Below are 14,741 nucleotides of genomic sequence, written 5' to 3'. Positions count from 1 at the left end.
TAAAAAAGTTTAAAAAAAATGCAAAAATAAACAATACATAACTAAGATACATGAATACCAATACATAATATCTGATGAGAAGAGGGGAAATCCAACACAACAGTCAAGATCCTGTAAAATATTTCACTTTCCCAGAGATTTCCCGGCATATCACTGGGTCATGAGCTTCTTACGGCCAAGACTCAGAGATTTCATGAAGGAGTTCCCTTCCAACTAACATGATCTATTGTTAACTTCGGAATCGATGCATCAGTCTTAAATCAGACATTTCAGCTAAAATAAGAAGGACTTCTCAACGGATATCTCCCTCTAAACTGTTTAAGTCCTAGGAGAAAGATTTTAATATCCCAGGTTTGCATACTAAGATACTGAGGGGCTGGATGAGAGTTAGAAGAGCAGAACCAAATGAGATTTCGAGGGAAACCCAGTTTACATTAATACACAAGGCAATATATGGTTTCTATGAATCACGTTTATTGTTAAAGACTGAAAGGCTGGTTATCCAGTTGTTGGAGTGCCATACGCTGAATACGGATCTTTTGCATGGTATCTGGACCTGTCCACAAACTTCATTTACTGGGTTTGGGGGTTACCATCTCTCCTTGGGGTGAGAGCGCCTTAAATCGGAGTGAGGAGACTTATAGGCCATACATGCTCCTCTGGAATTCTAGGAAGAAAGGGATGCAAATGAGCTCTTAACAAGCTCTGCCTCTAATGCCACCAGATGTAAGGCAGCTATACTATGAGTCAATGATCAGCTTAAAAAGGCTTATTTTAAAGGCTGAATATTGACTTCTAGGATAGCTGCCTTACATCTGGTGGCATTAGAGGCAGAGCTTGTTAAGAGCTCATTTGCATCCCTTTCTTCCCATTTACTGGGAGATGGTACGGAATAATATGAGAAGAATTATGCAGATAGATATCCCTGAAACCTTTCAGCACAACCACATGGTACTTCCAGGAGAGCTTGAGAGGGACATTAGGACGTCTGGAGCAGGCGGTTAGGTAGATTAGTAGGTCTAACTGATAGAAGATCTAACTAGAGAGCGGGCAAGGTGGAATTGAGGAGGTTGGGCTCTTTTGTGGATTGGGAGTGTGGGGGTGGTTACTCTACCTTACATTAGTTCTTATGTTGTTCATTTAATACTAGATCACCTGAATGCAATACTGTCCATGAAATTGTCAAGTTCATCACCCCGAAGGACAAGACTTCAATGTAACCTATGTAATTTGGTCTACTTTTTGTTGAGTAGTTATATGTCAGTAACAATGCTATATCCAACCTAGAGCTCATTTCTTAAAGGGGTTCACATTTTTTTTTTTTTTTTCATGTATTCTTTATTTTCCAAATTTCAATAAGAAGACAAGCAACATGACATGTACAGAAATGGCCATGAAGAATCCACATCAAATATCACATAATGAAAGTAATGCAAGTCTTAATGATCTAGTCGAAAACAGATATGGAATTCTTGCTCTATCATCAATTGTTCCTCTTTAGGGAGGGAGGCAATACATAGTAGAGTTTTGAGCTAATCTGGTTTTCCTCCCGAAAACTCTATGTTGAGATCATGGAGAGGAACTTACGTGGATTTTTTTGAACAACAGCAATGTAAGGTTTAAATGAATGGAAAGTACCAATTTTAGAAGTTAGCCTGCAAAGTTAGGCTACTTTCACACCTGCGTTCAGGTGTCCGCTCGTGAGCTCCGTTTGAAGGGGCTCACGAGCGGTCCCGAACGCAGCCGTCCAGCCCTGATGGATTCTCAATGGAGGCGGATCCACTGAGAATGCATCCGCCTGCCAGCGCTCAGTGAGCGGACACCGGGTGCCCGCCTGGCCGTGCGGAGGCGAACGGATCCGTCCAGACTTATAATGGAAGTCAATGGGGACGGATCCGTTTGAAGATGACACAGTATGGCTCAATCTTCAAACGGATCCGTCCCCCATTGACTTTCAATGTAAAGTCAAAACGGATCCGTTTGCATTATCATGAACAAGAAAAAAAAAAAAAAAAATTTTTTTTTTTGTTCATGGTTATGCAAACGGATCCGTTCTGAACGGATGCAAGCGTTGGCATTATAGGAGCGGATCCGTCTGTGCAGACACCAGACGGATCCGCTCCTAACGCAAGTGTGAAAGTAGCCTAAAATGTGAATGACGTCCACATAATCTACAAGTGCTAGGCCTGTCTTTATTCTCCATATTTTAAGCCACGAGAAACCACATACAAGTCACACGGCAATCACCTGTAGATGAGTTCTGACAAAAGACTTCTTTCCAGTGTAGTCAAAGTTATTCCTCATTAAGAAGTACAGGAGCTGAGAGGAGTCAGTTCGGATGGAGCTTAGCTTGGAATTGCAGCATTTAAGAATTTCGTAACACAAGGCAGCGCACATATCAGCTCTTCCTTCATAAAATGTTGATGGAAACTGAGAGGTAAAGAAACAAGCATATTACAGTGAAAGATCTGTCCATAATTACAGGTTGAAACATTAGAAAGAATGGTATGGGTTATGATCCGGACACTGCAGCTTACGTGGTGAAACGCTGTATTTATGATGTAAAGGATCACGTCATAAATATATTTTATATTATTGCAGAGACATTTACTCAACCTGGAATGTATAATCCATAAATTCTGATCATCCAGACCTGAACTAGAATATAATGTGGAATTTCACATGATCAAAAGTGGAAGACAAATGTGGACATTCCTCTTTTTTTTTTTAATCCATAGTGTATTTTGTGTTAACATTTTATATTAGGTTTCCTTCTGGAAGGTTATATGCCCATAAAATTGCATTTTATACACACGTTTATGTGGCTCTCTGATAATCCAGCACCTAGCAGGTCTCAATGATAGTGGATTGAAGGACTTTTGCTGTGTATGATGAACATAGTATGGGTACAAATTCTACAGAGATGAGGACTGCAAAATAAAGCCAACATAAAATAAAAAACTATTAACTTTTACATCAGGCCCACCACACTGACCTTATAAATTAAAGACCGCAATGCAGTAAAGACATTTTTAAGCGTAGTCTCAGACTGATTTTTCTGAAGAAAGCACAGATACACATCAAACACCTTCTTCATCAAGGGATTGTGACCATGGTCAGCAATAAGTTGGTTCTGGAGAAACAAAAATACCATAAGACGTTTTATGTAGTACCACAACAACAAGAAAAGCAGTAAGGGCTCTTTCACACTTGCATTGTCCGGATCCGTCGTGTACTCCATTTGCCGGAATTACACGCCGGATCCGGAAAAACGCGTAAGGCGGCATAATTTTTTCTTTCCGGATGCGTCTTTCCGGCTTTTTTGGTAAGAGACTGATCCAGAAATCCTGAAGCCAACATCAACGTTTTTTCCCCGGATCCGTCTCACGGATCCGGTATGGGTCCGGATCCGTACGACAGATCCGGAAAGAAAATGTTGATGTTGGCTTCAGGATTTCCGGATCAGTCTCTTTTCGCGCCAGCCAAGTCCTTCCTACTTCCTGGCGCAGGCGCAGACGCAACTTCCGGATCCGTCGTTGCGTCGTATCAACTGAAGATGTTAGGACGGATCCGGAATAATACATTTCAATGGGCTATTATTCCGGATCCGTCGATGCGGCAAGTGTTCAGGATTTTTGACCGGAGCAAAAAGCGCAGCATGCTGCGGTATTTTCTCCGGCCAAAAAACGTTCCGGTCCTGAACTGAAGACATCCTGATGCATCCTGAACGGATTTCTCTCCATTCAGAATGCATGGGGATAATCCTGATCAGGATTTTTCCGGCATAGAGCCCCGACGACGGAACTCTATGCTGGAACCCAACAACGCAAGTGTGAAAGAGCCCTAAGATATATTCCAGCTGAATAGCACTGTAAAAGATCAAAAGTGGGCATCAAGAGGGGCAAATAACATTGGTACACGGAAACATAGAATAGATGTTAGGACATAACTGCACCCTATGCAGTAATACTACCTGACTGCATCTTCATGAGGCAATAGCACTTGATTATGCCTGAATCCATCCAGTAGTGTCCACCACAGGGGGAATCAGGCATCAAACAGGCAATGGGTTGTCTGTGTAATGTAGGACAGGATAGGTCCTCAGTAGAGAGATGCTCTTTGTAGCCACTCTGGGAGGCCCCATGTGTTAACTTAGTGGGGTATTTGAGAATAGGTTTTACAAACTAAATACACCCTTTAAGAAACATACCAATATTCAGGACCAGAGATGGTGTGCCACAAAGTTATCATTGGTGGACCCATTTAATAAAAGCTCAGAAAAAATACCAGTATACCAAAAGATCCTAAAAACAACAGTATTATGTGGTTTGCTCAACTATTCCTGGAATATCCAAGTAGCCTAAAACACAGGAGGACTTGGTCAAACAAGACTGGTAAGATGAAAAGATGCTGATGTATGCCTGATGTAATAAGCAATAGTCTTTTTAGTCAACTTAGTAATTATACCTGGCCACCTATTGCACATTAACTTTACATGTGGAAATACAGCAAATAAGTAAAAAAAAAAAAGGTAATATTTATTACAGCTAAGAAAGATTGTTATTTTATAATAATCTATGACTGGAACAATTCTTATTATGAGAAGCAGCAATTCCAGTAAGAGAGGACAGCATCTATGTCATGTATTCTAAAAACTGTTTTATAGTTAGCCATCATACAATATTGGGGTAACGCTCCTCCCCCCACCCATATCTCAACCCAAAAAAGCCCCACAAACCTTAAATGCCATGGTGAATAATGACAACGTGTCCAGGATTGTAAGGCATACTTCCGTAGCTATGTTTGCTTCAAGTAACGACTGGTGAAGAATATCTGCATCTGAATGACCGTAGCCTAAAAAAACAGAGGAGCAGTCGGTAAAGGTTTTTGTTATAAATCATCATACATGCAACTAAATAGCAGATCAGCTCATTAAATAACATAACTGCGAAAACATAAAATGCAGCAAAGGATTAAAGATTAACTGAATTCACGAATGGCTGTGACCTATCATTATGGTTAAAGACTAAGAAAACCTTTGGGGGATTTTTTTTTTTTATCATTGCATTTTACTCTTATTGTGCTAAAAACAGTTATTTTTTTTCAATTGGTCTTTATTAAAAATGTTCAAAAGTTTCAGTTCTACAGCCTTCCCTTTCAGCGAATCTGCAGACTAACTCGCTTTCTGTTTTGGAGGCACTCTTTCAGGCAACTACTCTGACGGCTGTATGTCTAGCCCTTGTCTCTCAATTCCTGACAGCTCATAAACACTTTTTTAAGCCATATTCCTATAGCTATGAGTGTTTATGAGTTGTCAGGAATTCAGAAACAAGGGCTAAACATACAGCTGTCAGGGTAGTTGCCTGACATAGGCTCTACAAAACAGTAGACTGCAGATTCTCTGAAAGGGAAGGCTGTAGAACAGAAACTTTTGAACATTTTTAACAAAGACCAATTGAAAAATATATTTTCAGCCCAAAATGAGTAAAATGCAATGCTAAAAAATGTCTCCAAAGGTTTCCTAGCCTTTAATTTGCACGTTCAATTAATATGACTGCTCAAAGGAAAAATATACACTCATGGCATAAAGCTTTACACTCAAGTCACAGCCACAGATAGCAGACATACAGATAAGGTTCTGTTCACACAGTGTTTATAACAAATGCCACAATGCTGTGCTGGACCCATCGCATGAAGAACATTGGCAATGTCCAACAGATCCACTGACTTATAATGGGCTCTGTTGGGTTCCTCTGAAGAAAAGTTGTGCTGCATACCTAACAGAGCCTCCAATGAAGATTATATCAGTTTTATAGAAACCATCTATATGTATTAAAACTACCGACTGACCATACAAGTAAGAGCAGTAGTAGTGCAGCTTTATTTTGCTCTTTCCAAAGGGTACGTATATGTAAAACTATAACTTTTACAAAGACTATGGGCATTTCACAGTCAATTTTCTCCAAGGTACCATCATCTTTTTAACAGTCTAGAAAGCAAACAAGTCTGTCTCATTAGGAAGCAATGCCGTAAAGAAGAGACAATTGGTGCAATGAAGAGCATATATATGGGATATTACAAGGCCAGCCCAGAGAAACCACAGCAGTACATGCAAGTCAAGCAGCAACTCTTTTTTTTTTTTTACCCAAATCATTAGCATATTACATTAGAGGCTGCTCTGTTCACACCATGTTTTTGGCAAATATCAGATGTATATGTCCATATACTGTATATATGAATGCATTATGTATGTCAAAGGTAAGTCCCTTTGGCATACGGTATGTTTGGTTTAGTACTGGACACCTAATGTAGACTAGTACTCTTTACAGACCCATAAAAAGTATTTGGTATATTACTTTCTAAGTAAATAGCAGATGTATCCAAATCTATTGGCATAAAATATACAGCGCATTTAGCTCCATCTGAAGAACTATAAAATACAATTCACCATACAAAAAAAAAAAAAGAACAGGACATCAACTATACCAAAACATACAAAAAGGAAACAATCGTGTCAGTTTTTTTTTTTAAGTATACATATACATCTGGCATACGACAAAAGTGGTAAACACAGATAAAAGTTGGTTGGATACAGGCAGTGCACACACAGCCATAATAAATATATTGAGGCTCTATTCACAACACGTTTGGGACATGTAGTTATACGGCAAAACTTTTCCATTTTCTTCCTAAAAATACCAAAAATGTATGCTTAACAGAAAGTTTTACAAAAGTTTAGTTATTTTTTAACATGGTCTCAATAGCACAATGATTATTTTTATAATATACTTTATTTATCAATTCTATATACTGTTTTCCTTCTGAAATAGGCACCCGAAGTCCTGCGTGCTATCGCGCCTTAAACTCATTATTCTAGTCCGGTGCTTACATGTCACCGCTGTAGTGGTGTATTGATTTCACTGAGGGCTGAGCACAGATCGCTGCCCCTGCCTGTGCTCCCCCCAAGCTTGGCTAAATTCAGCTGTACAGATGTGCTATGCCAGGATTTAGCTGGGCGTAGTAGGCGCTTTCCTGGGCCCGTTGTGCTCAGCTCAAGGCTCTCTAAGAACTGATGTGCTACAGAGAGCCTTGAGCTGAGCAGAGCGCGCCCAGGCAGGAGCCTACTCCGCTCAGCTAAATCCTGTCAAACATTTGCCATAAGGACACTACTATAGCATACAGTTGGCCAATAAAAACCTATACTATGTGGACTAAAGTATTAATCACTGAATTTCATTCAGTCCCTTTGCCACAGATTTATGAAATCTAGCTCCTAGCCATGCAGTCTGCCGTTACACACATTTGTGAAAGAACGGGCCATGGGGTTGTTTTTCAGGAGTTGGCCTATGCCATTTAGGTCTAGTGATGAAAATCTTTATGCTTCAGCATACTAAGACATTTAGGATAATTTTATGCTTCCAACATTGTGGGGACATTTTTGGGAAGAATGACTGTGCCTCAGTGCACAAAGCAAGGTTGATTAAGGTACAGTATGGTGGGATGAGATACCTGACCTCAAACCTCATCAAACACGTTTGGGATGAACTAGAATAAAGACTGACAGTCAGGCCCTATCGTCCAACATCAGTGCCTGGCTTCATAAATGCTCTTCTGGATGAAATGGGTTAAAATTTCCACAGACACACTCCAGAAACTAGGGGGACCAACTCCATATTAATGCCTATGGATTTAGAATGGGATATCATAAAACTCCAGTAATGTGTATGTGTCCTATTACGTTTCTCCATATAGTATATAAGGACATCACACTATTAGATACTTTTTCGTTAACCAAAACCTCCTTCAGATGTAGTCCATAAATGTGGTGTGAATAGCACCTTTACTATACAGCTTTGTTAAATCAGTGACAAAGAGCAATTTTGAATTTCTTGGGTGAATGAGCTTTTAGATATGACCACTGATCCAAGAAGTAATAAAAAAGGAGTCGCATCACGTACTTGAGGATAAAGTGCAGCAACACAATATTTTTTCCTTTCAATTCCATATATTCATAAGAATGAACGGTCTTAAAGAGTGTTTTGACTTTTAACCATTTCCCACGTCTTATTTACGGCGTCTAAGACATTTCATCACTTCTAGAACATTACCACATTTCTTAGGCTACTTTTACACTTCCGGCAGTGTGATCCAGCGGGCAGTTCTATAGTCGGAACTGCCCGCCGGATCTGCCGCTGACTGAAAGCATTTGTGAGACGGATCCGGATGCGGATCCGTCTCACAAACGCATTGCAAGGACGGATCTGTTTCTCCGCTTGTCATGCGGACAGACGGATCCGTCTTGTATCTTTTTTCACATTTTTACGGCGTCTAAGACATTTCATCACTTCTAGAACATTACCACATTTCTTAGGCTACTTTTACACTTCCGGCAGTGTGATCCAGCGGGCAGTTCTATAGTCGGAACTGCCCGCCGGATCTGCCGCTGACTGAAAGCATTTGTGAGACGGATCCGGATGCGGATCCGTCTCACAAACGCATTGCAAGGACGGATCTGTCTCTCCGCTTGTCATGCGGACAGACGGATCCGTCTTGTATCTTTTTTCACATTTTTACCGGTCTGCGCATGCGCAGGCCGGAAGGACGGATCCGGCAGTCCGGTATTTTGAATGCCGGACGCGGCACTAATACATTCCTATGGGGAAAAATGCCGGATCCAGCATTCAGGCAAGTCTTCAGTTTTTTTCGCCGGAGATAAAACCGTAGCATGCTACGGTTTAATCTTTTGCCTGATCAGTCAAAACGACTGTACTGAAGACATCCTGAACGGATTGCTCTCAATTCAGAATACATGGGGATATGCCTAAACAGTTCTTTGCCGGTATAAAGCCCCTGTGACGGAACTCTTTGCCGGAAAAGAAAAACGCTGGTGTGAAAGTACCCTTAGACATTCAAGCTGATTTTTTCCCATATAGTTTAGGCCTTGTACATGTTGCAAGTGTCACAGGAGCTTGGACACACAGAATAGGCTTACCAATACAGTGAAAAAGTAAGGAGACAGTAACAACATACTGCAAGCAGGGCGAGGATGAATGGAGAGGGGGAGCATGCATGCTTTCAAATGACTTTTGCAGAATTAAAATGCAGATTTGGGAATAAAATGCAGAACCATAATGACTAATGGAACAACTAAACAACAAACGAGAAATGCAGATGAAATAGGCATACCTCTATGGTTAAAGGGGTTATCCCAGAATAAAAGCTTATTTTTTTAAAAAATTTTTTAAAGGTTCTACAAATATAAACTAATATGAATATACATAAATATGGCAATATACCAAAAGTATTGCTTTGGTTATATTTATTCTGCTTTTGGTTTCTTTATATGTTTTGGTGCATGCATAAAAGAATAGGGGGCAGTCCTGCATATGACCACAAGTGCCATGCATCTCCCCCATGCTTACTGTACAGGATCACACTGTGCAATGTGAATGAGGAAACGGAGCATATGCCATGTCACTGCAAAAAGAAACAGAGATGTCTAGACTGCACGGGCTAGGACATATCTGACAGCAACAGGTAATAACAACCTGATGCTATTTTACTCACTTTAGTCGGTGGATTTATGGAGAAAATCTAATTTTATGCAGTTGGCTGTATTTGATATCTGTTTTTGGAGTGGTGTGGGCATGAGACTTTAATATGATTATAGGGATACACGTGTAGCTGGTCCACTATTCTAGGCAAGAATCAGCAAAGTCCACAGTGTCTTTCGACAGGGCCATCTGTACAGTCAAAGTAAGAGAAACATGGGAACAAGGTTTGCATTATTCTGGACAACCCCTTTAAAAGTGTTTTCTGAGATTTTGATACTGATGACATATCTTCAGGCTAGGTCATCAGTATCTAATCGGTGGGGGTCTGACACCCGGGACCTCGCCGATCAGCTGTTTGAGAAGGGACTGGCGCACACAGCGCTGTGGACTTCTCGCTCCTTACCAAGCACAGTGCCATACATTGTATAGCAGCTGGGCTTGGTATCGCAATGATCCCCATTGAAGTGAATCGGGCTGAGCACGATACCAGGCATAGCCTCTATACAATGTTAGGCGCTGTGCTTGGTAAGCAGAGAGAAGGCTTCTCAAACAGTTGATCGGCTGAGGTCCACGGTGTCGGACCACCACCGATCAGATACTAATGACCTATCCTGAGGATTGGTTAACAGTATGAAAATGTCAGAAAGACCCTTTAACCTTGCCTCCATGTTTGAGCTTTCCAGGATTCCTCTGGAGCTGAAACATGAACTACTGATGACACCCTACACAAGATATTCAGAAAAAAATATAGCAAACTCCAAAAACTGCTACCACACCAGAACAACTACTTGGCTAAATATGGCAGTAGCTTGAAGTCCCGTGACAGAAATGATGGGATGGATGTAATGTGCACAAAGATATTACATTTAGATTTGTATATTACCATTTTTTACCATAATTTATGTTATTGATCACGGTTGACTTAAGTACTTGATTTACAGAAAGTTGACACCTTTACCCATTCGCTTCAATGGAGCTGAGCTGCAAAACTAGACACAACCTGTGGACAGGTATGGTGCAGTTTTAGGATGAATGCAGCCATTTTTTTCTAATCCTGAACAACCTCATACAAAACTAAAACACCTGACAGAATAGTAAATCTCGATTTTACCTACGGTCATTTGAAACTACAGAAAGATAACCAATGCAAGCTTGCTGAAGCCATGCTTAATGGTGACAACTTGGTCCTTCAAGAGTTGAATATTCTCAATGCACACTATCTAGAGAGTTCACAGTCCATCTCCCCATGCACAAATCTTAAAAGCCTTTCCACTGATGAGTTTCTACAGCTGAACCTCAGAACGATAGAATCAGCTATACTGATGGAGTAGGTGCTAAGTGTTGTAACTTCCATAGTCATCAGACCTAACTGTGTATGACTTTCATCTGTGGGGGTTTATGAACATGATAAGACAGGCACAACTTTGCTATGCCATTGGCAGAAACCACTTCCAGCATCTCCTGTAATGGGCAAGTACACCATTCTTCCATTATCCTGTTCAAGCCACACAAGGAATACTGGGATCTGGTTTAGTGGCCTACCCTGCAGCCCAGTGGGTCCATGGCAAATAATAAACCTGAAAAACAAACTCTGCTTGTCTTAACTGGATTTCAGGAGATTAAAAGGGGTTGTCTCATCTTGCCACTACTAAGACGGCATAAGACACAGTCTCGACCACCAGCTAGCCAAAAGACAGCCAAGTGCACTGGCGCTTCGGAAACAACATAGCTTGCTGTGCTACGCTATTTCCATAGCTCCCATGAACCACAACGCCAGCTATTGGAACGAGCAGCACTGGCGTGCTACGCTGTTTTCCGGCCAGCTGGTGGTCGGGACTGTGTCTCGTCCGGCCTTAGTACCAGCGAGATGAGACAACCCCTTTAATGGGGTTTAAAATTAGAAAACAGGGTCTACTTTTTACCCCAAAAAGCGTACCCATGGACTTTTTGCATGATACTGCAGATAAAGCTCCTATTTCCTATGTACATGTAACTACACAAAGTAGAGGGAACATCCAGTATGAAGGGCAATGATGTGGGCCAGATAAAGAGAATTATAAAAAGCATGTTTCTGCAGTAAATGCTCAGCATGCCTACACTGTTGTAGAACTGGTACCACCTCATTATAAAGGGGTTTTCCATCCCTGACCACCACTCCATTCACTTCTATGGAACGGTCAAGTACAGTGGTCCACTATCTCCGGCAGTCTCATAGTAGTGAATGGAGCAGTGGTCAAGCAGAAATGCTACTGTTTTATTCACACAGGGCCTCAGAGCATTCTCCCGTCTCCAGCATTTATAGGTTCACCACCTATTCTGCGGAGAACAATTTGCTCAATCGCCGTCCTACGTCACATTTGGTCGTAACGCTGGCTTACAATAGTAAGTTTAAGCTGGCCATACACATTAGGTGTATATTGGCTAAACCCACCTATTTCAGTGGCCCTGGCTGAGCTTCTAATGTATATGGAGGCTTCCAGACATCGAGGAGATATGGATCAGACAGGTGGAGTACAACATGCCCAATCATTTTGTTCTTGGGAGAAGAGCCGCTGCCAGAGGTTTCTGTCAGCATTTCTTCCATCTCCCCATTCACAAAGCATGCATACAAGTCTTTGATTTGGCAAGTGCACTATGGTGCCAGCTTACACAATAAAAATACTAGCCTAGAAAACATTCCTCCTCCAGGTGTCCTACCAAGTGCACTTTGCATACTGAAGTGTATGCAAAGCTAAAGGCCTTGGAGCTGTTTTTTTGGTAATTTTTTATTTATTAGGACTTTTTTATTTATTAGAGCTATCTTTTTTATTACTTTTTATTATTATAAATGGTATACTGCACAACTAATTGCACAGGACTGCAGAGATCTTTAGATGGCCTGCGCTCATTCTACAAAACCTATCACTGTTGTTAGTACGAAGCCAGAGAAAAATAAAAATCATTTGCCACTAAGCAATCAGGTCTCTCTCTCTATAAATTAATATGACGCTGTGCTTGGGGTTATGTACTATACAACATTCAGGAGGTCTAAGGAAAGAATGGAGCAAAGCAGGAGAAGTATAACAAGTTTGGCTAAATGTAATGCAGATTTCTAGGCCAATGTCAACCTGATTGAATCTTACCATTTTCTACAGCTATTCCAAGTATACTGGATATCTTTCTCACACTGAAAACACAGAAAAAGTCAATTCATTATTGAATGCTTTTTCATACACACAACTGTGGACAGTATAGTCTCACCTATCAGCGGGTATACTTCGTAGCTGGCACCAGGATGTTAATGTGTGCAGAACACCACTGTCACCACCATGCCAACACGTAGTCAGAAAAACTGGACCACCAGAAAATACAATCTGCTATGTGGAGCATCTACAATCGGAGATCCTCTCCACTGTATATTCTTCAGGCTTGCACAATGCTGACATCGTGGTGTGGCACGCATTATCATCTGGTCTTGAAGAGCAATCCTGTTCAGGGAAGGAAAAACATGAAATGTTGCCCAGACTGAGAAATCTTCTATAATCCAGGTGTGGTGTGGAGAGGCTTTGGCACGTGCCAGAGTCGTGGTGGTACAGGAAGAGGCGGCTGATAGCGGAGAACATCACAGAACTTACTGTGGTTAAAAGTGAGAGAGTTATCCAGGCTGCTGAGCTGCTGTAATCTGGCATGCATCATCCCTGTTCTGTTACGGGAAACAGGTAATGTCTGAGACTTTCGGTCATGAACTATGGGTCCCAACCCCTCCTGGTTCCTGCAAGATGAGTGGAAATAGGATAGAAGCACCAGTTAGATGTGTCCCCACTGCAGAGAAGTGGGAGCAGTTAGTAAAGCAGAGAAACACACAATCTTGAACAAAAATTGGGTCCAAAGCAAAAATGTCATTAACTGTAAAGGCAACATGCTACAAAACAAAGCAACAAAAGTCAAAGACTTGGGCAAAGTCTACTCCCATGAAGATTACTCTACAGAACTAGAAATGAATTAGGAAACTCCTAAATCAAGCTATGGCCTCATAGATTGATGAAAAAAAAATGTGTTGATGCAATTAGTTATCCTATGAAATGTTCAAAAGGGTTAATCAGAAATGCCATACACACAAGCATGCAAGAGAGTAAAAAGCAGCAAGGCACCGTGAGCGTCTTACCAGGCAGGAAGGGAGAAGAGCCATATACTTTGTTATACTTGCCAGCAATCAAGTGAGGGAAACAGAAAGAGTGAGCCGGGTTAGCAGTCAGCTATGGCTGGCTCCCTAATGTGTACCACCACCAGTGCTAAAGTGAGGGCCAACGCCAGACACACATACCGTGAACCTTAGTATTCAGGTTATCATGTGAGATATCCGGAACATGCACTCGCCACCACGTATCATGCTTACACCTGGGTTACATTGGTTGGTCAGTGTGCACAGTGTAAAATAGGGAGGCCGTAGGAACAAAATGTATACAGCCCCTCATTAAAGCTGGTCATAGACGGAAAGACTGTTGGTCAAAACACTGATTGTTCTGATTTTACATTTTGATACTTTTATTGTTTTCTCTCTTCTGGGAATAATAAATATGGAAGAGACATAAAGACATACATTTCCCATGATATGAACCACTCTCCAGGGGGCAAATTGGCCACAAAGTGGAAAATCTCTCTTTGGGTAAGTCATGAAAATACAGGGACGCTCACTGGACTGCGGCACAGTCTTTACCTCTATAGCCAGCTTATGCTGTTAAAGTAAAAAATCATATAATGAACTATTTAAGAAAACATGAGTAGTAGAACATAGATGTACAGTTCTGTTAGGCTCAAGCAATAAAAGGAATTACTCTTTGTATATTGTTCAGAATGGATTTTAATATTATTAATAGGGACAAATGATTGGGGACACCTTATAGTGATTATAGAATATATTTTAAAGGCTCTGTCCCCATGAAAACGCAGTGTTAATCTGCAGGCAGCATGAAAGAGGTAGCTAAGCAGACTGATATATCGTTTTATGGGCAATGTTTTAGTATAACTTTTTTATTCATCTAAATCTCTGCACGTTCTGAGCTCAGGAGTCATGTGGGCAATCCTACGCAGTGATTGACAGTCTTCCCTTGCCAATATGCACACACATATAGCTGTCGGTCACTGATTAGGACTCCCCACATGATAAGAAAAAGGCGCAGATTTAGATGAATAAAATACAAGGCATAC

The 14,741-nt window shown here is 41.1% G+C and overlaps 1 protein-coding gene across 4 annotated transcripts in view; it reads right to left on the bottom strand.

Annotated features, from left to right (window-relative positions):
• The window catches only part of DOCK9 (dedicator of cytokinesis 9), a 289,698-nt gene that overhangs the window by 42,420 nt on the left and 232,537 nt on the right, over positions 1 to 14,741 (bottom strand). For 2 of the 4 annotated variants that reach the window (XM_040425282.1, XM_040425281.1), the window contains exons 38-41: positions 13,169 to 13,305; positions 4,739 to 4,854; positions 2,996 to 3,133; positions 2,248 to 2,430 (exon numbers count right to left, since the gene is read on the bottom strand). In XM_040425282.1, coding sequence (XP_040281216.1) covers positions 2,248 to 2,430; positions 2,996 to 3,133; positions 4,739 to 4,854; positions 13,169 to 13,305 — 574 coding nt within the window. Of the gene's footprint in view, positions 1 to 2,247; positions 2,431 to 2,995; positions 3,134 to 4,738; positions 4,855 to 12,676; positions 12,721 to 13,168; positions 13,306 to 14,741 lie in introns of all 4 variants that reach the window. The other 2 variants (XM_040425284.1, XM_040425283.1) reach the window with 1 other exon arrangement.

This window comes from Bufo bufo, chromosome 3 (genome assembly GCF_905171765.1).
Source record: "Bufo bufo chromosome 3, aBufBuf1.1, whole genome shotgun sequence".
NCBI classification, from domain to species: domain Eukaryota; kingdom Metazoa; phylum Chordata; class Amphibia; order Anura; family Bufonidae; genus Bufo; species Bufo bufo.
The sequence above is the reverse complement of the archived record's forward strand: the minus strand, read 5'-3'. Positions and strand labels throughout refer to the sequence as shown.